At 51.4% G+C, this 25,383-nt stretch overlaps 1 protein-coding gene across 1 annotated transcript in view; it reads left to right on the top strand.

Moving 5' to 3' along the window:
• Positions 1 to 201: 201 nt before the first annotated feature.
• The window catches only part of LOC144667928 (insulin-like growth factor-binding protein 4), a 57,081-nt gene continuing 31,899 nt past the window's right edge, over positions 202 to 25,383 (top strand). The window contains exon 1 of the mRNA XM_078529547.1: positions 202 to 667. Within this exon, the coding sequence (XP_078385673.1) occupies positions 307 to 667 (361 nt within the window). The 5' untranslated portion in view covers positions 202 to 306. The remainder of the gene's footprint in view (positions 668 to 25,383) is intronic.

Genomic DNA, 25,383 nt, shown 5'->3' with positions numbered 1-25,383 from the left:
CTCTGCCCCAAGGATTAATGTGTCTCTACCCCAGGGGGATCAATGTGTCTCTGTCCCAGAGGGGGTGGGGGGTGGTTGAAAGCCTCCCCAGCCCAGGGTCTAACCCCCCCGGGGAGGGCTCCCTGTGTCCCTCCCCCGCAGCGGCCGGGAGGCGTGTCTGTGGCCGGTTATAAAGCTCCTGCTGCCGGCTGCCGGGGCTGCAGACTGGGCTCCTCCCCTGGACAGGCAGCTGCTCACTCCGCCGCTCCCTCGCTGCCTCTCCGCCGATCCGAGTGCCGCCGCTGCGCCGCTGCTGCGCCGCTCCCGATGCTGCCGCCCCGGCTCCCGCTGCTGCTGGCCGGCGGCTGGGCGCTGCTGACCGTGGCCGAGCTGCCGGTCCCCGAGCGGCCGATCCGCTGCCCCCCCTGCTCCGAGGAGAAGCGAGCCGGCTGTAAGGTGCCGCAAGGCTGCGAGGAGCTGGTCCGGGAGCCGGGCTGCGGCTGCTGCGGGACCTGTGCCCTGGCCAAGGGCCGGCGGTGCGGGGTCTACACCCCCCGCTGCGGCTCCGGCCTCCGCTGCTTCCCCCGCCGGGGCTGCGAGCGGCCCCTCCACTCCCTCATGCACGGACAGGGGGTGTGCATGGAGGTGGCAGAGATCGAGAGGATCCAGGGCAGCCTGCCCCGGACAGGTAGGCACCGAGAGAGGGGGCATGGAGGGTCTGGGGGGGCGGAGTGAGGGAGGGGTCTGGGGGCGGAGTGAGGGAGGGGTCTGGAGATGAAGGGTCTAAGTTTGGAGTGAGGGAGGGGTCTGGGGGCGGAGTGAGGGAGGGGTCTGGGGGTGGAGGGTCTGAGTTTGGAGTGAAGGAGGGGTCCAGATGGAGGGTCTGAGTTTGGAGTGAGGGAGGGGTCTGGAGATGGGTCTGAGTTTGGAGTGAGGGAGGGGTCTGGGGGATCTGGGTTTGGAGTGAAGGGTCTGGAGATGGAGGGTATGAGTTTGGAGTGAGGGAGGGATCTGGAGATGGAGGGTCTGAGTTTGGAGTGAGGGAGAGATCTAGGGGTTGGAGGGTCTGAGTTTGGAGTGAGGGAGAGATCTAGGGGTTGGAGGGTCTGAGTTTGGAGTGAGGGAGGGCTCTGGGGGCGGAGGGTCTTGGGGCGGAGTGAGGGACGGGTCTGGGGTGGAGGGTCTGAGTTTGGAGTGAGGGAGGGGTCTGGGGTGGAGAGTCCGGGTTTGGAGTGAGGGAGGGGTCTGGAGGTGGAGGGTCTAAGTTTGGAGTGAGGGAGGGGTCTGGGGGCGGAGTGAGGGAGGGGTCTGGGGGTGGAGGGTCTGAGTTTGGAGTGAAGGAGGGGTCCAGATGGAGGGTCTGAGTTTGGAGTGAGGGAGGGGTCTGGAGATGGGTCTGAGTTTGGAGTGAGGGAGGGGTCTGGGGGATCTGGGTTTGGAGTGAAGGGTCTGGAGATGGAGGGTATGAGTTTGGAGTGAGGGAGGGATCTGGAGATGGAGGGTCTGAGTTTGGAGTGAGGGAGAGATCTAGGGGTTGGAGGGTCTGAGTTTGGAGTGAGGGAGAGATCTAGGGGTTGGAGGGTCTGAGTTTGGAGTGAGGGAGGGCTCTGGGGGCGGAGGGTCTTGGGGCGGAGTGAGGGACGGGTCTGGGGTGGAGGGTCTGAGTTTGGAGTGAGGGAGGGGTCTGGGGTGGAGAGTCCGGGTTTGGAGTGAGGGAGGGGTCTGGAGGTGGAGGGTCTGAGTTTGGAGTGAAGGAGGGGTCTGGGGTGGAGGGTCTGAGTTTGGAGTGAGGGAGGGGTCTGGGGTGGAGAGTCCGGGTTTGGAGTGAGGGAGGGGTCTGGAGACAGAGGGTCTGAGTTTGGAGTGAGGGAGGGACAGAGGGATCTGGGGGTAGATGGTCCGGGTTTGGAGTGAGGGAGGGGTCTGGAGATGGAGGGTCTGAGTTTGGAGTGAGGGAGGGGTCTGGGGGTTGGAGGGTCTGGGTTTGGGATGAGGGAGGGGTCTGGGGGTGGGGGATCTGGGTTTGGAGTGAGGGAGGGGTCTGGGGATGGGGGATCTGGGTTTGGAGTGAGGGAGGGGTCTGGGGGTTGGAGGGTCTGGGTTTGGGATGAGGGAGGGGTCTGGAGGTGGAGGGTCTGAGTTTGGAGTGAAGGAGGGGTCTGAAGATGGAGGGTCTGAGTTTGGAGTGAGGGAGGGGTCTGGAGGATCTGGGTTTGGAGTGAAGGAGGGGTCTGGAGATGGAGGGTCTGAGTTTGAGGTGAGGGAGGGGATCTGGAGATGGAGGGTCTGAGTTTGGAGTGAGGGAGGGGTCTGGGGTGGAGGGTCTAGGTTTGGGGTGAGGGAGGGACAGAGGGGTCTGGGGTGGAGGGTCTGAGTTTGGAGTGAAGGAGGGGTCTGGAGATGGAGGGTCTGAGTTTGGAGTGAAGGAGGGGTCTGGGGTGGAGGGTCTGAGTTTGGAGTGAGGGAGGGGTCTGGGGGTGGAGGGTCTGAGTTTGGAGTGAGGGAGGGGTCTGGAGACAGAGGGTCTGAGTTTGGAGTGAGGGAGGGACAGAGGGATCTGGGGGTAGATGGTCCGGGTTTGGAGTGAGGGAGGGGTCTGGGGTGGAGGGTCTGAGTTTGGAGTGAGGGAGGGGTCTGGGGTGGAGAGTCCGGGTTTGGAGTGAGGGAGGGGTCTGGAGGTGGAGGGTCTGAGTTTGGAGTGAAGGAGGGGTCTGGGGTGGAGGGTCTGAGTTTGGAGTGAGGGAGGGGTCTGGGGGTGGAGGGTCTGAGTTTGGAGTGAGGGAGGGGTCTGGAGACAGAGGGTCTGAGTTTGGAGTGAGGGAGGGACAGAGGGATCTGGGGGTAGATGGTCCGGGTTTGGAGTGAGGGAGGGGTCTGGAGATGGAGGGTCTGAGTTTGGAGTGAGGGAGGGGTCTGGGGGTTGGAGGGTCTGGGTTTGGGATGAGGGAGGGGTCTGGGGGTGGGGGATCTGGGTTTGGAGTGAGGGAGGGGTCTGGGGATGGGGGATCTGGGTTTGGAGTGAGGGAGGGGTCTGGGGGTTGGAGGGTCTGGGTTTGGGATGAGGGAGGGGTCTGGAGGTGGAGGGTCTGAGTTTGGAGTGAAGGAGGGGTCTGAAGATGGAGGGTCTGAGTTTGGAGTGAGGGAGGGGTCTGGAGGATCTGGGTTTGGAGTGAAGGAGGGGTCTGGAGATGGAGGGTCTGAGTTTGAGGTGAGGGAGGGGATCTGGAGATGGAGGGTCTGAGTTTGGAGTGAGGGAGGGGTCTGGGGTGGAGGGTCTAGGTTTGGGGTGAGGGAGGGACAGAGGGGTCTGGGGTGGAGGGTCTGAGTTTGGAGTGAAGGAGGGGTCTGGAGATGGAGGGTCTGAGTTTGGAGTGGGGGAGGGGATCTGGAGATGGAGGGTCTGAGTTTGGAGTGAAGGAGGGGTCTGGGGGTTGAGGGTCTGAGTTTGGAGTGAGGGAGGGGTCTGGAGATGGAGGGTCTGAGTTTGGAGTGAGGGAGGGGTCTGGGGGTTGGAGGGTCTGAGTTTGGGGTGAGTGAGGGGTCTGGGGGTGGAGGGTCTGAGTTTGGGGTGAGGGAGGGGTCTGGAGATGGAGGGTCTGGGTTTGGGGTGAGGGAGGGGTCTGGGTGGAGGGTCTGAGTTTGGAGTGGGGGAGGGGTCTGGGGTTGGAGAGTCTGGGTTTGGGGTGAGGGAGGGACAGGGGGATCTGGGGGTGGATGGTTTGGGGTGAAGGAGGGGTCTGGGGGTGGAGGGTCTGAGTTTGGAGTGAGGGAGGGGTCTGGGGGTGGAGGATTTGGGTTTGGAGTGAGGGAGGGGATCTGGAGATGGAGGGTCTGAGTTTGGAGTGAATGAGGGGTCTGGGGGTGGAGGGTTTGAGTTTGGAGTGAGGGGACAGAGTGGTTTGGGGTGAGGGAGTGGGCCAGTGGTATCTGGGGGGGGATTGGGGCTGGGGAGATGAATCTGGGGTCTTAGGGGAATCGGGGCTGGCAGGAGTGGTCTGGTCTTGGGGGAGGGTGTGAAACTGATGCTGCAATTATACAAAATAAAGGCAAAAGAAACCTTCGGTAGAAACAGTGACTGAAATGATTTTTTGAAAAGTGAAAGTGATTGTGAATGGGATTTGGGTTCCCTTGGGTTGTTTGTCTTCAGTTATTTTCATTTCTCCTTTTTGTAAATTGATTTATGCGGCAATTTGAGTTTGAGTGTAAGGAAGACGCAGGAGTGGGATTTATATTGGAACAGATCAAACTTTGGGCATTTTTGGAGTGATTCAGAGCTAGGATGTGCCCCTAGGGTCTCAATCATGAGATGGATAGAACTCCTTGAATCAAGTTCCTCTGCTAATATTTATCTCAACACTTAATCCATGTTAAACAAATGTACAGTTTCGTAAAACTTGCGGGAAAAAAAAATCTTTTAATCATTGTTTTATTTTAATAACCCTAATCAGTATAGGACAGCCTTACACGAGTGCTGCTTCAACAACAGAACTGACTGCTCTGATCCCAGTTTTCTGGTTTTTTTCACTCAGAACCTTTTTAATATTTTTCCACTTCAAAGGTTTAGCTATTCCCCTCCTAAATGCCCAGGCAAACCTGACATTACAACTGTTCAAAGCTCATTTCCAAATGATCGCACCTGTTCTAGAGTTTGGCACATTTCAGGAATTCAGGTTTGGAGGGAAAACCATCTGGAATGAGCTGATGTTTCTCTTCCAAATTCCCAGATCCCCTCGTACAGTATGAAGCTCGGTGCCAGGTGTAACATCTCCTAATAGCGTCATAAACATTTCACAGGCCTCACTGACAATACAAATTTAACCCATTGGTGAGTAAATAAACCTAAAAGGCGGTGCGACCAGGGGCCAGATGTCAGGTCTCAGCGCTGGGCTTGGGTTCTGCCAGCCAGACTAACACTTGGAAACACATTGCAACTTGTTTCTTGTTAGGCTCGGAGGTGTTTACAACGGGGAAGCTGAAACAATAGCTCGAACAGATATCGACGGCACCAGCCCCATCCTGAAGGGCAGGTGAAATGGGGAGATTAAGAATTTTAAAAATACGAAAAGGAAATTCTTCCCTTTTGTCTGCTGAAGTTCAACCAAAGTTAAATATTGCTGAGAATGCATCATGCCGTGGGAAATCTGAGACTTACTGGTTGGTGTTGGTTCTTGTCCTGATTATTACTTCAGCTTTGTGTAGGCACCAAGGGCAGACTTGTGAAGTTCCTGCCCTCGTTACACTTGCCTCCAGCTACACCCTGTTGCCATGCCAAATAACAGAGGAAAACACCGAGTTATGCCAGAAGGTTAAGGATGATTTGAAATGAATAGTTTTACTTTGCAAGTTTTAAACCTTTTTTGATTATAGTGTAAGCAGAAAAAAAATCGGAGTCCATTTGAAAGAATACTTATCATGAGCTATGCAATTAAGCTGCGTGACATTAGTATTTGAGAGGTGTGATGCTGAACTATATGAAAGTATTGAGCATTGTTAATGCTAAGCTGTGCAGTGTTAGTGCAAGCACCAGTTGTATTACTAACAGTCTGCACAGTGTCGCTAACGGGTTGTACTGAATTAGTAACAGTCTGGGCAGGGTCAGCAACAAGCTGTATTAGTAACAATATGTGCAGGATCAGTAATGGACTATACTGTATTAATAACAATCTGGGCAGTGCCAGTAATGAGTTGAGGAATATTAGTAACAGTCTGTGCAGGGTCAGTAACAGATTGTACTGCATTAGGAAGGCCCTCCCTGGATCACCACTTTGATGTGGTGGAGAGGCTCGTGCCCTCCAATGATCCCTTGAGCGATGCCATCGGGAGCTACTTGCTCCTGGTAGGGGACCCTTGGTGGCAAGATCAGGGGGAGGTGCCAGACACAGTGCTGTCTAAAAAGTCCTCAATGGCAGAACATGAGAAGGAAGACTGTGCATCTCACTGGCTGCGAACTTGGAAGAAGGTTGCAGCAGCAAGGTGGTCCCGGTCATCGTGGCTGGACACATGACCGGAACCTGACCACCAACCTGTCAAGATCGTGTGGACAATGACGGCACTCCAAGGACCCCACGTTAAACAAAATCATGTGGAGGGTCTGTTTACCAAGTCCTGTGGTGGTGGAGGACTCATGACAGAGACAGGGCTGTGAAACTGCGAGTTCCTCATCAAGAATCTTCAGACAGGTGAAAGAAAGATGCTTGCAGGTTGCTGGACACCTGTGTTGGGATAGAGGTGTCTTTAGGCAGCGGCCTCTGTGACTGAGCAGTCCTCTTCGGGATACCCTCTGCTCATCCCAAATGGGGAAGGGGCTAGAAAAGGGCCCTAAAAATAGGTTGTCGCACTTTCTCCTGGCTGCAGGATCACTATCTTTGTGGTCAAACAAAGCAAACTCTAAACTTTGCAACTCGGAATGTTAGAACACCATGGGTAACCTCGAGTGACTGTCCAGAAAGAAGAACTGCGATCAGATCACGTGAGCTATCAAGACACCAAATTGACATTGATGCCCCCCTCAGTGAGACCCGCCTTCCCGGGGAGGGGCAGCTGATGGAACCAGCAGGAGGGGACACACCTACCGGAAAGGAAAGGCTGACAGCGACCCTCATTTTCACGGAGTCAGTTTCACTGTCCGGAATAGGATATTAGACGTGCTGTGAGAATCCCCAATTTCACTTATAAGGCTGTAGCTCAGCCATTATCAACATGCCCCCATCATCGGTGTTTATGCCCCTGACCCCTTGACTCCGATGAAGATGTTAAGGAAAAGTTCCATTCTGACCTTGCTGAAGTCCTCGGGGTCATCCAAAAAGAAGAACAGATCGTGCTGGGGGACTTTAATGCCAGGGTTGACCGTGACTCTGATGTCTGGAGTGAAACCAGTCAGGTGGGAGAAGCCGATACAAATGGTGTCCTCCTGCTGACAAAGTGTGTTCAGCAGGGCCTCACTGCAACAAACACCCTCTTCCTCCAGAAGGGCAAATGCAAAACCACATGCAAGACATCCTAGATCAAAGCACTGGCACCTCCTGAGGCAGAATTTTGCCCTTGGCGGGCACAGCTGGCTGGCCCAGGAGTGGCTGCGAAAGCAACCGCCACCCACTATCGGGGCCGGGCCGCGATTTCACTCCAGTTAAGGCCCGTCCAGTGTGAAATGGGCGCTGCAGCGCTCAGCGCTGCCTGTGTGTCGGGGTGCGGGAGGAGGAGGCTGAGTGCGGAAGTTCGTGCATGTGCGCGGGTGCGCACAGGAAAAGCTCCCTGAGGTGCAGAGCTGCCTCAGGGACATGAAGACTTTTGAAAATTAAAAAAGAAAGATTTTTAAAATGTTAATAACATCCCCTCATGTGACTCTGTCACATAAGCAGGGGCATGTTAGAAATTAGTTTGAAAAATTGTTAAGTTTTTTTTTAATGACTGATCGAAACCTCATCCCGCCCGGTGATGAGGTTTCGCAAAATATCCAAAGGCCGCTTGGCCTTTTCGCCTGCCCACCAACTGTAAGGTTGGACGGGCAGCGAAAAATTTCATTTAATTAGATCTTTAATGGCCTTAATAAGCCTGTTAATTGTCGGTGGGCGCGCTTGCCAACTCTGCGCGCCCGCCGACCGAAATATCGCGCAAATACACGATGACATTGGGACGATTACCCAACGTCATTGCACGTCATTTCACACTCGTTCGGGTTGGGCATGCGCCTGTCTGACGAGCGCAATATTCTGCTCCTGGATTATGTCATTGAGTCAAAGATCACTCGATCCATGTGGGTGACTGATGCCTGCAGGACAGAATATTGACTTGTTTTATTGGAGATGATCATCCACCCAGCACCAAGACATTATAAAACCCAAGGCCAAGAAGAAGATCAATGTCTCAGCCCCAAAGCAGCCTGACCGAAGAGAGCAATTCCAAGTGCAGCTCACAACCATTCCAAAAACCCTTCCAGAACAGTGGGATGAACTAAAGTCAGCTGTACTAGACTCCTGTGTCCAGACTATTGGGGTCGAGCATCATCATCACCAGGACTGGTTCGATGAAAACCCTATGCAGGAGTATGTGGAACAAAAATGAGCAGCCTTCCTTGTCTGACAGAACAATCCAAGGTCTCAAGTCAAGAAGAGCATTCCAACAGCTCCAAGCTGATGCCCAAAGACAAATCCGGAAGACAAAGAACATGTGTTTGGAAGAGAGAGCCTGAGAGATCCAACAATGTGCTGCCCATCATGACATGCAGAGCTTTTTGAAGCCCCCAAGACCATCTATAGACCAAGGACAAATAGACAAAATCCCATTCATTTACAGGATGGTGTCTCTTTTCCTAAGGATGACCATGCCATTCGTCAACACTGGAAAGAACATTTTCGACAACTTTCCAACTGTGAATCCACAGTGGCAGCTGATACTCCCCAGGCTATCCCTCCGTATCCTGTGTAGAATCCACAGGCCATCGACAGGAGCGCTGCAGCAAGCAATCAAACGGATGAAGAACAACAAAGTCTCCAGCCCTGATGGTGTTCCAGCTGAGGTCTTCAAAGCCGGTGGGTTTTTACTCACTTCAGAACTCCATGCACTCATCCTACGGATTTGGGAGGAAGAAGAATTCTCCCCCAACTTCAGGAATGTGACAATTGTAATTCTCTTCCAAAAGATAAATTAAATTATGCAACACACTCTTGAGCTCTTCAATTCTACATGCAAGAAACCCGGCCTGTCCTTGAATGTTGCCAAAACAAAACTCATATATCAACCCACACCTGGTCAGTGAAATATTCTGCCTCCCCCATACGCTAAAGGAGAGACTCTGGAATATGTTGAGCATCTTCCATACCTTGGCAGCCACCTCTCCCGAAGGCCACCGTTGACGAGGAAATCTGACACTGGATCAGCTGTGCCAGCTCCGCTTTCTACAAACTTTCTCTCTCCCCCTACTCTTAATCTCTCACCGCCCCCCTCCACCCCCGGTCAGTGGTTCAGGCAGAACCAGAATGTTCACAACCTCAGCACTTCATTTGACCCTGAAATGAGCTTGTGACCCCCAATTACCCTTTTCATCATGAAAACCTGTCCTCCGCTAGAGCGGAGGAAACTGAGGACAGAGAGGTCAGAGTGGGAGTGGGGTACAGAATTAAAATATAATTCCAACAGAAGTTCAGTGTTGAGCTTGGGAACGGAGTGTTCAGCAAAGCTGGGGGAAAAGAAATCTGATCATTATCACTGTGCTGTTAGCGGGATCTTGCTGTGCACAAATTGGCTGCCGTATTTCCTATATGACAATGGTGAATACAATTTTAAAACACTCCATTGGCTGTAAGGTTCTTTGGGACCTCCAGAGGTTTTCAAAGGGGCTGTAAAAATGAAAGTCTGTTGGCAGGTGAAACATTGGGAATTGAATGTGTTAGCGAGGCTGTGACATGTGGGTGGGTTGGTGGGTGCCTGATGCTGGGGAAGGTGGGGGGGAGATTGGAGCTCGTGAATCACTAGGATGAGGCACGTACCCTGGTGAGGTTTGTGGATGGGCTTTTGCTCTGTTTGTGTGGTGGCTCTTGTGGGGGAATCTCCATTGTGCTCATATCCCAAATCCAAGCATAGCCCAGACATCATGCGTCTTACATCCCTCCATGCAATTGCCAGAAAGATTAAAGGGTTATTGTTTTGTTGTTGTGTTGCGTTTCAATATATTTCCCGTTTTAATGTACAATCGCTGGCATGCGTTCAGTGAATGCGACGCATTGGCACAGGGTGACCTTGAGAAACATTAACACAGTTACTGCTGGCTGCCCATTCACTGCCCCCCACCTGCGGTATGAACCTGCCTCCATGCTGCCCGCCTCTGTTCCATACAGAGTTTTCTTTGTGTTAAATAAGAGGAAACTATTGCTTCCAATCTCCATGCCTGACAGGACATTGCACGGTGTTGGGTAGAAAGCTTGCTTCAAGAAGTTAATGATTGACTGACTCAGCTTTACAAACACTGGGTGTTGACTGTAAACTCCGGCAGAATAATTTAATCTGAGCTACCTTCCCGCCGAGATTTAATTTTCTAAACTTTGGGGAAAATAAAACCCCAAAGTTGATCTTTTGGTGGTTGATCCGTTTTTGAGGCTTTGTTCGAGTTTAGAGTCATGATCTTTTTTTTTAAAAAAAAAGGCACTTTCCAATACACCTTCCTGACAAAGTTAATGCAAACCCGGAGCCCAAACCCATTCTCTTTGGGCAGTTGTGTGAGGTAAGGTCTTAAAAAAAAATCATAACATCTGAAATTGTTGGGATTTTCTGGGTTCAGGGTTCAGAGTCGCTTCTATTCCGCAGATTTAGCTACAAACAGTACTCGAGTTTCAGAACCTGATTCCCATAAGAGTTTAGAACTTATACACTCCCGCGAACCTGCACGTTCATTTTTTTGCTTGTCTGGTTTGAACAATGCCTGGGGGATGGGGAGGGAGGGTGAGGCAGGAATGGGGGGGAGGGGAGAGGCTGCGGGTGTAGGGAGAAAGCTGAACCCTGTGCTAGCAGAAATAACAATCAGCGCCTCCCAGAATCTGTGCGACGGCAGCACCTGTCATTGTCCTCCCTTTGGCTGGGTCTGGGGCTGTAACAGAGCTGACAGAGATCTCTCTGCTCATTCTGTCTCCGGTAACACCAGACTAGATCGCCACACAATAAGAGATCACGCGGTCAGTGTGCTGTTCTGCTTCTCCCGACGAACATTGGGAATTCTGCATGGGATACAATTGCCTCACAAGAGTATCAGCAGACTGTGTGATCATGGCGGCATCAAAGCGGAGCCTGTGTCAAGCGCCACTGAACGTGCAGCACACGGTTTCAGGAGAAACGGCACTGTTGAAGATGGCAATGAGCGGTTACAATGAACATTTACTGTATCTCTCTCGTGTCCTGTGTTCTCTTGTCTTTTTCTCTCCATTGCTTTCTGTCATGTTCTGTTCTAGCCCCGACTGGGGTGTTAGAGGAATCGATTTGTTAGTCACTCTGAGAGCAGTGGAGTTGGGTGAGAAGACCCCTGCTCAGGAACATTCTGGAAATCAGCTGATGACTAGATGGTGATGAGCAGGAGAAACACAGCCTTCACATGTGACCCTGTTAATTGGAACAAACTGTCAAATCGTACACCATCTAATTCCTTCAGCTGGTTATAAAGCTCATTACATCACCCTGAGTCAACAATTCTTTAAAGTACAGAGTCCATTGAACCTGCCTTTTGTATCTAAGGTTCTAAGATGGAATTAGTCCATTGAACCTCCCTTACACCATTCCAAAAATTCCAATATCACGCGAGGGACCAAGAACATACACGGTATTCTAACCAAAGCCTAAGCAATGGCCATCTCCAACAAAAGAGAGAGTCTAACCACTTCCCCGTAACATTCAATGGCATTATCACTGATGAATTCCCAGCAACATACTGGTGGGTTACCATTGGCCAGAAACTGAAATAGATACTGTGGCTATGGGCAGGATCTTCGCAGGGCTGTGGGGCAGTCTTAGAGCTGGTGGGAGGATGATTTGTGGAAAATTGGATGGAGGCGCATCAGGTCTGCTCACTGACGGGTTCCCGCTCCAGGAGATTTTCCTGGAGTTAGGCTTTCTGCAGCTGTGGCTGTCTGTCAAAGCCAATCAAAACATTTAAAAGTGAAATTAGCCCTTTAATTTCTACAAGGCACAAGTCAGGAGTGTGATGGAATACTTCCCACTTGCCTAGACGAGTGCAGCTCCCATAACACTCAAGGAGCTCAACACCATCCAGAACAAAGCAATTCCTAAACGACGCTCTACCCATCACCTTAAAAATTCTCTCTCTCCACTCCTTTTCCTTCACGGTAGCTAGGTCAAAATCCAGGAACTCCCTCCCTAACAGCACTGTAGGTGTACCTACACCACATGGACTGCAGCAGTTCAAGAAGGCAGCTCATCACCACCTTCTATTAAGGATGGGCAATAAATGCTGGCCTAGCCAGCGACAGCCACATCCTCTGAATGAATTAATAATAGGAAAAGACTTGTACATGGACAAAATAATATGTATTGTTTTATAGCGGTGTCCTGTGCACCTGGAACTCTGTCAAACTAGGTGGTAACTTCACTTTAACACAATTTGGTGAGTGAGTGCTACAAATTGGGAACAGCTGGTGATTACTGATAACTAATCTTTTGACTTAAACCAACATTTCATCGCCAGAAGATAAACTGTAGCTTCAGGGAAGGACTGAGAAGATGATTTATCATTTGTTTTAAAGCCATCTATTTATAATCGGGGAAAGGATTCTAAAGGACAGTTAACCCAACACTAAGTCAGGACCTGTGGCAGGATTGCAATCTGATGCCAGGAAACAAAGTAAAGTTGGGCAGAGAGACAATAGTATTTGATGGAAGTGCGTGTGTGGAGAATGAGCTTGTGTCCAGGCTGCACCCGCATTGAGGGAATAGGACCCGGAGCCAGCTGCAGAGCCTGAGAAAATGCAGAACTGATATGCCAGGAAACTTAATAGAATGTGAGGGCAGCTGAGCTGAGCCTGTGCCTCTGAGCCAAACTTGGATGGAGCGATATGTTTACCCAGTGTTTTGATGGTTCAGTGAACACTTCAGTGCTCTCTGCTGTTGAGATGATCAACTCGAATCAGACCCACCCTTCGGCTGCTGACTTTTTTACAATCATCTTCACAAAATGAACCATGTTTTCCTACCCATGACTTTTTGCCTGTCAGCCGCGGTGTTTCTGGGCCATTTGTTTTACTACCCAATAATTGTATCAAGTTTACACAGAAACAGGTCATTCAGCCCTCTGCTCCATGCTGGTGTTTATGTTCCATACAAGCCTCCTTCCATTCTTCCTCCCACCCCCTCTTCATCTCTCCCTATCACCATATCCCTCTTTTTTTTCCCTTCTCCCTCATGTGTTTGTCCAGCTTCCCCTTAAACGTACCTACATTAGTCACCCTGTAGTAGCGAGTTCCACATTCTCACCACTGTCTGGGTAAAGAAATTTCTCCTGAATTCCTAATTGTATTTATTCGTGACTATCTTATAATTATGCCACCTAATTTTGATTTTTGCCCGCAAGCGGAAACGTTTTCTCTTTCTCTACCCTGTCAAAACCCCAAGAATCTCAACAAGGTCACCCCTCAGCTTTGTAGTTTCTGAAGAGGAGTCCCAGCCTGTTCAGTCTTTCCTGACAGATATAACCTTTCCATTCTGGTATCATTGTAAATCTATTTTCTTGCCCCCTCGCCAATGCCCTTGGATTGAGTGTAGTTGTTGGTAAGGACAAGGCAGTATTATAACAATGTGAGAGTGAGGATTCTGCTCTGATATATAAGAAACCACGGGACTTTGGGGGTTAAATACAAGATTTCCTAATGAGCTCTCAGTTTCCAATAACATTTCTACATCTGGTTCCCATTTTGTTTTTATATTTGGATTCTAGTTGTGCTGCTGAAGGTCACAGTGGATCCTGGTAATGAACAATAGAACATGTTTCCCAGCGGTTCAAGATCTGTACTTGCAAATATATGAGACATTTCTGTATATTAATGGGACACTCAATGCAAACATACATCCTGTGGGATGACTGGTGTCCTGCTAATATATATGTAAGGGATTTGGACCGTGTTCATTCTTCCCTGTGTTATAGACAGCTTGGAAATTCTCTGAGTCCAAGTGCAATTGAATAATCTGATCCTTTTCATTATCTCTACTGATGTTAACCCAACTCTCTCTACATTGTCCCCATCAAACACTCCCAGGACAGGTACAGCATGGGGTTAGATACAGAGTAAAGCTCCCTCTATACTGTCCCCATCAAACACTCCCAGGACAGGTACAGCACGGGGTTAGATACTGAGTAAACTGTATACTGAATAATTATATAGACTCTAATGTTGAAGGCAGTTAGAGAGTTATTGTTAACAGACAGGAGAGAGACAGGCAAACTGCACTTTTTTCTTGTTGCCAACTGTCCGTAAGCAGAAGGTGTTTTGAATTATTTTTAAAATGTGCTGTGGTGTGTTTTCCCAAACTCATGGTTTGTGTAATCCAATTTACTTATCACTTGCTGTAAACTCGCATTACTCTTAACCCAGAAGGTTAGTTTATTTCATATTCAAAGCCTGGGGGAGGATTGTTTGCAACTTCCCTCTCCACTACACACACACAGTAAGGGGGAATAGAAAAAAAGAGTATTACAGCTATGGATAGTAACAGTACAAGAACCACAGAAAAGAATACTGGTTAACGTGATTTCCAGAGTCAGGGTCCAGTGAGGAGTTCAGCTGGCTGAAGGCCGGAGTTGTAGCGTTCTATTTACAGTTGGTGTGGATACCGCAAGGTGAAGTTGGTACACACAGACTGGGTCAGTTCTGCAAGCAACGGTAGGAAATCTTCCAGCAGAGACAGGCTTTGAGGAGCAGGCTGGAGTTCTGCTTCTTGGTGTTCATCGGTTGGATTTAAACAGCAGACTGCCTGTGGTCAGCGGCCAAAGGTGTAATGTTAAAACTGTCCCAAAGGCCAGAGGCTTGGATCATGTGACATGGCCCTTTAATGGGTTGATTGCAGCTTAAAAATCAGTTTTAGTGCTTTTGACATTGTTCACATCGCTTCCGGTATAACGAGTTCTGATCTTTCTTTGTGTGATAGCTCCAGTTGGGGGGGCCAGTTTGATCTGCATTTCCTCTGCTTTCGTTGATTATAAGGGGTCTGTACACTGAGGTGTGACATTCCACAGGCTGAGAGAGGAATTCTTTTGTTCTTATAACTTCTGGTGGTAACTTCCAGAACAAAGGGCCAGTCCTATGGTCATGTGACTTGTAGCAGACTCTTTTGGTTCCGCAGAAAGTCCATTTTTTTTTAAATGGCAAAATAATATTTTATACTCGTCTCTCTGGAACTCCGCCCTCCGACTCTGCGCCCTGGATATATATAAAAATATATTTTTGGATTTCTTTTCATGTCATAGGAACCCAACAATTAGAAAGGCCTTGCAAAGGATGGGAATGACTGGACAACAAAGGCTGAGAGATTACCTTCTGGCATTGGGTAGTCACATGATCCAGTGATAATGGTGTTATTGGCCAATCACAGTGATCTATCTCTATCGATGAGTCCAATCAGACCCAGGCATGAGGTGATGAAAATTATTGGCCACTTAAAGGCCATTTCCCACCTAGCCTCAATGTTTAATTTTATGGGACGATTTACTTGACATGGGGGAAGCCTGAAAAAGAATGGGCCTAGATCTCGGGTTTGAAGGGTGGGTGGAGGGTCCATCAGAATTCCCCTTCTGACTGCACATGCTGCCCCCTCCCCACAATATCCTATGGACGCTGGACCTCCTTCCACAACCCCCCCCCCCCCCCCCACCCCGGCCTCTCCCCCAAGCCCGCCTGGGACCCCTTAAACTTACCCTGTGCTCTGGTCCCGGGACTTAGGCTCAGGCATATTGAAGCACTTCATCCCCAGTCACTGCAGGGCCTGGAGAGCTGCAGCTCTCTAAGGTGGGACTTCGTCCTGAGAAAGGGGTGCTAGTCCCACCTGCAGCCACTTCCCGCTCATTCAACGGTGAAATGGCTTATCCCCACCCACTCTTTGAAAAAGGCAGGGAGGGACACCTGGCAATCCAAAAAAATCAGGCCATAGCGATGCAGTTGACACTAGAATTAGCACTGATTTACTGTGCAGCCAACACCAGAACTTTCTGTTGAAACTCTGAGCTCTACCTGAGATTCAAAAATGCCCAGCAGCTGAGAATGAGTGGGTTCGGCCACTGTCTCCTTTAAAGGGACCATATGGTTTTACAGTGAATACTAATGTTTGGGAGCACATTTTTTAATAGGACTGACCCCCTTTAAGCCCCATTAAAATGTCCCCATTACAGAACGGTGATTGAAATGAGAGGAGGTGCTTCCCTGATGTTGGTACAGGTGCTGTCTGGTGGCTGTTGTTCAGCACAGTTTGTCTTTCTGATTTGAATGGATCAGATCTGATACTGGGAGGGGGCGGGGGCAGTGTGAGAGTGAGGTGTCCACGGTAACCATGATTGTGTACAGAGCGGGTTTGTGGATGTTCTATTGGAGGTGCAGCTTGTCGAGGATGGGACTTATCGTGGGGCAACACTGACCCAAGAATTAGCCTCCCGCAGGATCCAAACAGAGACATGGTGCCATCACATCAGACGGTTGGTATCCATCCTGTTTGCTATTAGATTCTGTTAAAATCAATAGAACAATTGCAAGAGTGGGGAGGCTGGTTAGAGGAGTGCTCCCTGGTGACTTGGTTAATAGTTATCCCCAGCCAACATCACTAAAACACAGATTATCCGGTCATTATGACATTGCTGTTTGTGGGAGCTTGCTGTGCACAAACTGACTGCTGAGTTTCCTGCATTACAACAGTGACTGCACCTCAAAAGTACTTCATTGGCTGTAACGTGCTTTGGGACGTCCTGAATTGGTGAATGTAATAGAAATAGGAACAGGAGAACACCATTCAGCCTATCAAACCTGGTTTGTGAGATCCTGGTTGACCTGTGAGCCAACTCCAATGAAGGACTTTCTCATTTATCGGAACCTAGGCTGCTGAGGTGAATTTGCCTGGAGTCACGGAAGGATGGGTGTGGTGGGAGATGGGCGGGTGTGATGGTGCGGGGCGGGTGTGATGGTGCGGGGGGCGGGTATGATGGTGCGGGGCGGGTGTGATGGTGCGGGGGGCGGGTGTGATGGTGCGGGGCGGGTGTGATGGTGCGGGGGGCGGGTGTGATGGTGCGGGGCGGGTGTGATGGTGCGGGGCGGGTGTGTGTGATGGGGCGGGTGTGATGGGGCGGGGCGGGTGTGATGGGGCGGGTGTGATGGGGCAGGGCGGGTGTGATGGGGCAGGGCGGGTGTGATGGGGCGGGGCGGGTGTGATGGTGCGGGGCGGGTGTGATGGTGCGGGGTGGGTGTGATGGGGCGGGGTGGGTGTGATGGTGCGGGGTGGGTGTGATGGTGCGGGGTGGGTGTGATGGTGCGGGGTGGGTGTGATGGGGCGGGGCGGGTGTGATGGTGCGGGGTGGGTGTGTGTGATGGGGCGGGTGTGATGGGGCGGGGCGGGTGTGATGGGGCGGGTGTGATGGGGCAGGGCGGGTGTGATGGGGCGGGGCGGGTGTGATGGGGCGGGGCGGGTGTGATGGTGCGGGGCGGGTGTGATGGTGTGATGGGGTGGGTGTGATGGGGCGGGTGTGATGGTGCGGGGCGGGTGTGATGGTGCGGGGCGGGTGTGATGGGGCGGGGCGGGTGTGATGGGGCGGGGCGGGTGTGATGGGGCGGGGCGGGTGTGATGGGGCGGGGCGGGTGTGATGGGGCGGGGCGGGTGTGATGGTGCGGGGCGGGTGTGATGGTGCGGGGTGGGTGTGTGTGATGGGGCGGGTGTGATGGTGCGGGGCGGGTGTGATGGTGCGGGGTGGGTGTGATGGTGCGGGGCGGGTGTGATGGTGCGGGGCGGGTGTGATGGTGCGGGTGTGATGGTGCGGGGCGGGTGTGATGGGGCGGGGCGGGTGTGATGGGGCGGGGCGGGTGTGATGGTGCGGGGTGGGTGTGTGTGATGGGGCGGGTGTGATGGTGCGGGGCGGGTGTGATGGTGCGGGGCGGGTGTGATGGTGCGGGGCGGGTGTGATGGTGCGGGGCGGTTGTGATGGGGTGGGTGTGATGTTGCGGGGTGGGGAGGTGGTACCTGTGTCTTGTTCTGAGCTTCAGTAACATAGTGGTTGTTGTGATGTGTTGATGTCTTGTGTTCCTGGAGTCTCTAGTGATAAGCACACAGCTCCACACCATGTGAAGCTGTGCTGATTTTGACATGGATGAACAAAGTGTTTCAGAATTTTATTGAGTGAAGTTGAACTGAATCATTCAGACTCTGTAACCCAACAGGAAGGTGCTGGTGCTTTGATCCCTGGGGGGCTGCCATTCTGTAAGAATTTGTTTCACTGCCTTTTAAAGTGACTGCTTAAAATGGTCAAGATTGAAACCGCCTAAAATAGCTTCACTGCGCCCTATCCTGCCTAGGAACTGCACAACCAATGTTTTTTTGATTGGCAGTGACCCCAGCATTTTCTCAATTAAACCACAGCTGTTCTCAGATTTAGGATCCAGCCTCTGATTAGTCCAGTTTCTCTGCTCCCGCTCAGACTCCCCTGGGTATCAACCCTGCCCCAATACCCAGCCTAAGGTCAGTGAGTGTTAAACTTGGAGGGAGTGAGGGAAAGGGAACAGTTACTGCAGTAATTCAACTCAGGTTGGAAATATGCAGTAAGATGGAGCGGACTCTGATGGAGCTTTACTCTATATCTAACCCCGTGCTGTACCTGTCCTGGGAGTGTTTGATGGGGACAGTGTAGAGGGAGCTTTACTCTGTATCTAACCCCGTGCTGTACCTGTCCTGGGAGTGTTTGATGGGGACAGTGTAGAGGGAGCTTTACTCTGTATCTAACCCCGTGCTGTACCTGTCCTGGGAGTGTTTGATGGGGACAGTGTAGAGGGAGCTTTACTCTATATCTAACCCCGTGCTGTACCTGCCCTGGGAGTGTTTGATGGGGACAGTGTAGAGGGAGCTTTACTCTGTATCTAACCCCGTGCTGTACCTGTCCTGGGAGTGTTTGATGGGGACAGTGTAGATGGAGCTTTATTCTGTATCTAACCCTGTGCTGTATCTGTCCTGGGAGTGTTTGGTGGGGACAGTGTAGAGGGAGATTTACTCTGTATCTAACCCCGTGCTGTACCTGCCCTGGGAGTGTTTGGTGGGGACAGTGTAGAGGGAGCTTTATTCTGTATCTAACCCTGTGCTGTATCTATCCTGGGAGTGTTTGGTGGGGACAGTGTAGAGGGAGCTTTATTCTGTATCTAACCTTGTGCTGTATCTGTCCTGGAAGTGTTTGGTGGGGACAGTGTAGAGGGAGCTTTATTCTGTATCTAACCCCGTGCTGTACCTGTCCTGGGAGTGTTTGGTGGGGACAGTGTAGAGGGAGCTTTACTCTGTATCTAACCCCGTGCTGTACCTGCCCTGGGAGTGTTTGGTGGGGACAGTGTAGAGGGAGCTTTACTCTGTATCTAACCCCGTGCTGTACCTGCCCTGGGAGTGTTTGGTGGGGACAGTGTAGAGGGAGCTTTACTCTGTATCTAACCCCGTGCTGTACCTGTCTTGGGAGTGCTTAATGGGGTCAGTGCAGAGGGAACTTTACTCTGTGTTTAACCCAGCTGTGTACCCAGTCTTTAAACAGAAATTGCTGTTAGGATAAGTTTGTTTTTGAGGTTAAGTGTTTCTTGAGGCCAAGCTGTTAAATCACAAGCTGAGCTGCCCTTGAGCCGTGTGGATAGATCTGGGACGAGGTCTGAGGAAAGTGTGTGCTGCTGTCTGTCTGACCGTTGTAACTGAGCTCAGTGTCTCACTCAGTACTCCACCCAAGCCACACATGTAACACGATTGATACCAGGGTAACTGCCAAGCTGCTCCTAGTCTACCATCCCTCCAGGTATCCATGGTAATGGGCTGACACATGGGATATTCATTTCTCATTCCAGGACTTTTGAGTGTTAAGGGTCGGATCACCCTGTGAATATTTCTTTACAACAATCGTCCTGTCAATGTCATAATTTCTCCGTTTCTAATATGAGTCGCCAAAGTTTCACTAAAATCTCCAGTGGTTTTGTTACTGGCGGGCCTGTCCTGGTGCTTGGTCTACTCTCTGGCTTTTACTGTGTTGGTCTGTTTTATCACTTGCTCACCTTCCTCTCCCTCTGGGAACAGGTCCCAGCTCCTCAACAAAAACAAAAATACCTGGAAAAACTCAGCAGGTCTGACCGCATCTGCGGAGAGGAACACAGTTAACCTTTCGAGTTCGTGTGACTCTTCAACAGGTCTCAGCTCCTCAGGCCTGTTCCACTATTCAGTTGGACCATGACTGACCTGCATCCTAACTCCATCCGCCCACTTTGATTCCAGAATCCTCAATACTCTCACCCTAGAAAAATCCATCGATCTCAGTTTTGAAATGTTCAGTTGAGCCTCGGCCCCAGCAGCTTCCTTGTACCTGCACCTCTCTCACTTTCTTTTCTCCCGTCTCATTCTATCTCATTCTCATTCTCCTGTCACTCTCTCTTTTCTCACCTCTCTCCATTAGATACTAATAGCCCGCCCCAGCTGTGCTGTGGTTCGGATATTGAGGGGAGGGGAGTGATGCAGTGTCCGGCTTTCCTGACCGAGGAGTGTGAGCTGTGTGCGCAGTGGCGATGTGACGGGTTCTCCTGGTGGAACCCGTTTGCTCAGCCTGTCCTGACCCTGGGTGGCGTGGGGTGACTGCAGGAATTGCTGCTCTTGAGTTTCAGCTGCTGATCTGATCGGTGTCTGACCGAAGTTTGGGATTTTCTTTGACTCCCTGCGGAAGCTGCTGGTATATTTTGGTACGTCATCAATCTGCCCTCAGACTGAGGACCTCCTGATGCTGATTTCAAATCAAAGACTGGTAACTGTGTACAAACTAGGCAGATAACGCAGAACCTTCTGATGTGTCTCCCTCAGCACTGTACCAGGCTGGGAGACAGCGAGAGCTGCTTTCTGACAGTTAGCAGTTGGGGCAGAGCCATCCAGACGCATCTGTATCTCATTAGCTGAAACAACAGTGAAGACAGCAGAAAGTAGCCTCAGAGCCTCAGGATAGGCAGAGGAAATTCAGCCAGGCGCCAGTCTGATCATTATCCAGTGACCCCCTGCAGTTAATGTGCCTGTTTCTGTATCTGTGTGTGTGTGTATATGCCTTTATATATCTCTCTGTCCCTCTCTCTGTATCTGTGTGTGTGTGTATATGCCTTTATATATCTCTCTGTCCCTCTCTCTGTATCTGTGTGTGTGTCTCTCCCTCTCTGTCTGCCTGTCTGTATCTGTATGTCTGTCTCTCTTTCTATTTCTCTCCCTGTGTCTCTCTCTCTCTCTCTCTCTCTGTCTGTCTCTCTATCTCTCTCCCAGTCTCCCTCTGTCTCTCTCTCTATTTCTCTCCCTGTCTCTCTGCCTCTGTCTGTCTCTATCTCTCTCCCAGTCTCTCTCTGTATGTCTGTCTCTTTCTGTGTGTGTCTCTCTCTCTCTCTCTCTCTATTTCTCTCCCTGTCTCTCTCCCAGTCTCTCTCTGTCTCTCTCTCTCTCTCTGTCTGTCTGTCTGTCTCTCTATCTCTCTCCCAGTCTCTCTCTGTCTCTCTCTCTCTCTCTGTGTCTGTCTGTCTGTCTCTCTACCTCTCTCCCAGTCTCTCTCTGTCTCTCTCTCTCTCTCCCTGTCTGTCTGTCTGTCTGTCTGTCTCTCTATCTCTCTCCCAGTCTCTCTCTGTCTTCCTGTCTGTATCTGTATGTCTGTCTCTCTCTGTCTCTCTCTCTCTATTTCTCTCCCTGTCTCTCTGTCTCTCTCTCTCTCTCTCTGTGTCTGTCTCTCTATCTCTCTCCCAGTCTCTCTCTGTATGTCTCTCTCTCTCTCTCTCTGTCTGTCTGTCTGTCTGTCTCTCTATCTCTCTCCCAGCCTCTCTCTGTCTGACTCTCTCTCTCTCTATGGGGCTGAATTTTCAGAGTGGGGTCTGGAACCTGACACCTGGATGAATTCTGGGTCCTGACACAGTGCGTCTGAACCCTGTCGTGACGCTGTTTATAAATATAGCTGGGTCCATTGAGCAGGAGGTGAGCTCAACGCCCAAGTTGAGGTGCTGGGCACCTCCAAGAAGCAGGAGCTGCCAGTCTGGGGCCGGTGGCGAAGGTGGATGGCAGCCATGTTGGGGACTGAGGAGAGAAGGCAGTGAAAGGACCAGGAGGGTAAAGATAGCACAAAGTGGCCATGGGCACTAGGTCGAAGTCCACCTGGTGCTCGTTGATCCCTCATATTTCACAAAAAGACCAAATGGAAACAAATTTCCTTTTGCCCCTTGGCGCCCCTGACAGCTGTGCACTAATGTGCACCAGATTGTTCACCTTTGTCCAGAATAAAGATTGAAAATTCCATTCTGTTCCGGAGAGAAATCTTAACAAGCTCCTCAAGGAGATTAAGGAGTTGTTAATTGGTGACCAGTGGGTTTCCCGTTCCAGCTACTGTGCAGGATCTTTAAACATCGCAAACTGTTCCCGAAGAGGCAGGAATCTCCCCCGTAACCCCTTACCCACCTAACCCACTGGCATGAGAAAATTCAGCCCAATGTTTCTCTCTGTCTCTCTCTCTAACTCTGGTTGTTGGTGAAGAACAGAATTGGGTTCAGCTGCGATGTTCCCTATAGCCTGCGATTGACATGAACAGTGTTTCTCAGTAATGCTTGTATTTGGGAAGCCTGTTCCTCAGTCTTCAGGAGAGGAAATGAAATCTCAGAGAATGAAGAGTCAAATGGAAAAGTGAGTTTGTACTGGAGAAGTGCCAAGTCTTGAAATTAAAAGACAGTTTTGGAGGCCACCCTTTTCCCTCCCCCCACCGTCTCTTTTTCTCTCTCTCTCTCTCTCCCTGCTCCACCCCCCTCTCTCTCTCTCCCTCTCTCTGCTCCATCTCCCACTCTCTCTCTCCCTCCACCCACCCCCTCTCCCTCTCCCTCTTTCTGCCCTGCCCCCTCTCTCTCCGCCCCTTCCCCATCCATTTCTCCCTCTCCCTCTCTCCGCCCTGTCCCCCTCCATCTCTCCGCCCTGTCCCGCTTTCTCTCTCTCTCTCTCTCTCTCTGCCCAGTCCCCCCCCTCCTCTCTCTGCCTCTCTCTCTCCCCCTCTCTGGCCTGTGCTGCCCCCCCCCCCCCCCCCCCCCCCCCGCCCCCACCTCACTCTCCACCCTGCCCTGCTCTCTCTTTCTCTCTTCCTCTTTCTCTCTCTCTCTTTCTCTCTGTCTCTTTTTCTCTGTCTGTGTCTGTCTGTCTCTCTCTCTGCCCTGTCCCGCTTTTTCTCTCTTTCCGCCCGGTCCCCCCCTCTCTCTCTCTGCCCTGTCCCATCCCCATCCCTCTGTCTCTGTCCCACTCTCTCTCTCTTCCCCCCCCCTCCTATCCCTATCTCTCTCTCTCTCTCTCTCTGTGCCCTGTCCCATCCCCGCCTCTCTCTCTCTCGTGCCCTCCCTCCCCCTCTCCTGCTCTTTCTTGTCTGTCTATATCTCTCTCTCTCTCACTCCCCGTCCTGCTCCCCCATCTCTCTCTCTCTGCTGCTCTGTCTCTCTCCGTCACGCTCTCTCTCTCCCTGCCTCTCTCTCTCTCTCTCTCACTCTCTCCGCCCTGTTTCATACCCCCTCCCTCTCTCTGTCTCTCCGCACTGTCCCATCCCCTTCCTCTCTCTCTCACTTTTTCTCAGCCCTCCCGCTCTCTCCACCCTGTATCCCCTCCCTCTCCCTCTCTCTTTCTCTTTGGCTCTTTCTCATTGTTTCTTTCTCTCTCCTTTTCTCTCTGTATGTCCCTTTCTCTCTCTTTATCTATCTTTCTCTCTCTGTCTCTCTGTGTCTTTGCCATTCTCCCTGTCGCTTTCCCCTCTCTCTCTTCCCCCCTCGCTCTCCCTACCACTCTCTCTCTCTCTATCTCTTCACCCAGTCCTGTCCACCCTCCCTCTCTCTGAATCTCCGCACTGTCCCATTCCCTCTCCTCTCTCTCTCTCTCTCTCTCTCCCTCTCTCTCTCTCCACCCTGTATCCCCTCTCTCACTCCCTCTGTCGCTCTCTCCCTCACTCTTTCTCTCTCTCTCTCTCTCTCTTTCTCTCTCCCCTCTCTCTGTCTCTCTCTGTTTCTTTCTCTCTTTAGTTCGTTCTCTTTTTCTCTTTCTCTCCCTGTCTCTTCAATTCAATCTCCCTCTTTCTCTCTTTCTTTCCCTCTTTCTCTCTGCTTCTCTCTCTTTTTCTCTTTGTTTCTTTCTCTCCCTCTTTCTCTCTCCCTCCTTCTCTGTCTTTTTCCCTGTCTCTCTGCCCTGTCTTCTCTCTCTCTCTCCCCCCCCATATCTCTGCTCTGTCCCGCCTCTCTCTCTTTCTCTCTGCCCTGTCCTGACCCCCTCTCTCTCTCTCTGTCTCTCTCCCTATACCTCTGCCCTGTCCCCCCCCTCTCTATCTCTCTTCCCTGTCCCCCCCTCTCTATCTCTCTGCTTCTCTCTCTGTCACTCTGTGTGTGTGTGTGTGTGTGTGTGTGTGTGTCTCTCTCTCTCTCTCCCTCTCTGTCTCTCTCCCTCTCTGTCTCTCTCCCTCTCTCTCTTTCTCTCTCCCTTTCCCTCTCTCTGTCTCGCTCTTTGTTTCTTTCTCTCCCTCTCTCTTTCTCTCCCTCTGTCTCGGTGTCTCTCTCTCTATCCCTGCCCTGTCCTCCCCCTCTCTCTCTATCTCTCTCTCACTCTGTCACTCTGTTTTTGTCTCTCTCTGTCTCTCTCTTTCTCTTTTGTCTCTCGGTTTCTCTGCCTCTCTCTCTCTGTCTGTCTCTCTCTCTCTCTCACTCTCTTTCTCTCCACCCTGTCCCATCCCCCCTCCCCTCTCTCTCTCTCTCTCTCTCTCCCTATACCTCTGCCCTGTCCCCCTCTATCTCTCTGCCCTGTCTTGCCTCTCTCTCTCTGCTTCTCTCCCTGTCTCTTTCTCTCTCTCTCTCTCTCTCTCTGTCTGCCTCTCTCTCTCTGTCTCTCTGCCTCTCTCTCTCTTTGTCTCTCTTTCTCGCTTTGTCTGTCTCTCTCTGTCACTCTCTCTCTCTGTCACTCTCTCTCTCTGTGTCACTCTCTCTCTGTGTCACTCTCTCTCTGTCACTCTCTCTCTCTGTCACTCTCTCTCTCTGTCACTCTCTCTCTGCCTCTCTCTCTCTGCCCCTCTGCCTCTCTCTCTTTGTCTCTCTTTCTCGCTTTGTCTATCTCTATCTGCCTCTCTCTCTCTGCCTCTCTCTCTCTGCCTCTCTCTCTCTGCCTCTCTCTCTCTGTCTCTCTCTCTCTGCCCCTCTGTCTCTCTGCCCCTCTGTCTCTCTGCCCCTCTGTCTCTCTGCCCCTCTGTCTCTCTGCCCCTCTGTCTCTCTGCCCCTCTGTCTCTCTCTCTTTGTCTCTCTCTCTTTTTGTCTCTCTTTCTCGCTTTGTCTGTCTCTATCTGCCTCTCTCTCTCTCTCTCTCTGTCCCCTGTCTCTCTGTCACTCTCTCTCTCTGCCTCTCTCTCTGCCCCTCTGTCTCTCTGCCCCTCTGTCTCTTTTTCTCTCTCTATGTCTCTCTCTCCCTCTGTCTCTCTCTCTCTCCCTCTGTCTCTCTCTCTCTCCCTCTGTCTCTGTCTCTCTCTCTCTCCCTCTGTCTCTCTCTCTTTCCCTCTGTCTCTCTCTCTCTCCCTCTGTCTCTCTCTCTCTCCCTCTGTCTCTCTCTCTCCCTCTGTCTCTCTCTCCCCCTCTCTCTCTCCGCCCTGTCTTTCCTGCTGTGCCATATGAATTTCCCAGGGTTCCTCTCCTCTGCATCAGATTC

This window comes from Cetorhinus maximus, chromosome 25, assembly GCF_964194155.1.
Source record: "Cetorhinus maximus chromosome 25, sCetMax3.hap1.1, whole genome shotgun sequence".
Lineage (NCBI taxonomy): Eukaryota > Metazoa > Chordata > Chondrichthyes > Lamniformes > Cetorhinidae > Cetorhinus > Cetorhinus maximus.
This window is presented reverse-complemented; position numbering and strand designations above follow the sequence as displayed.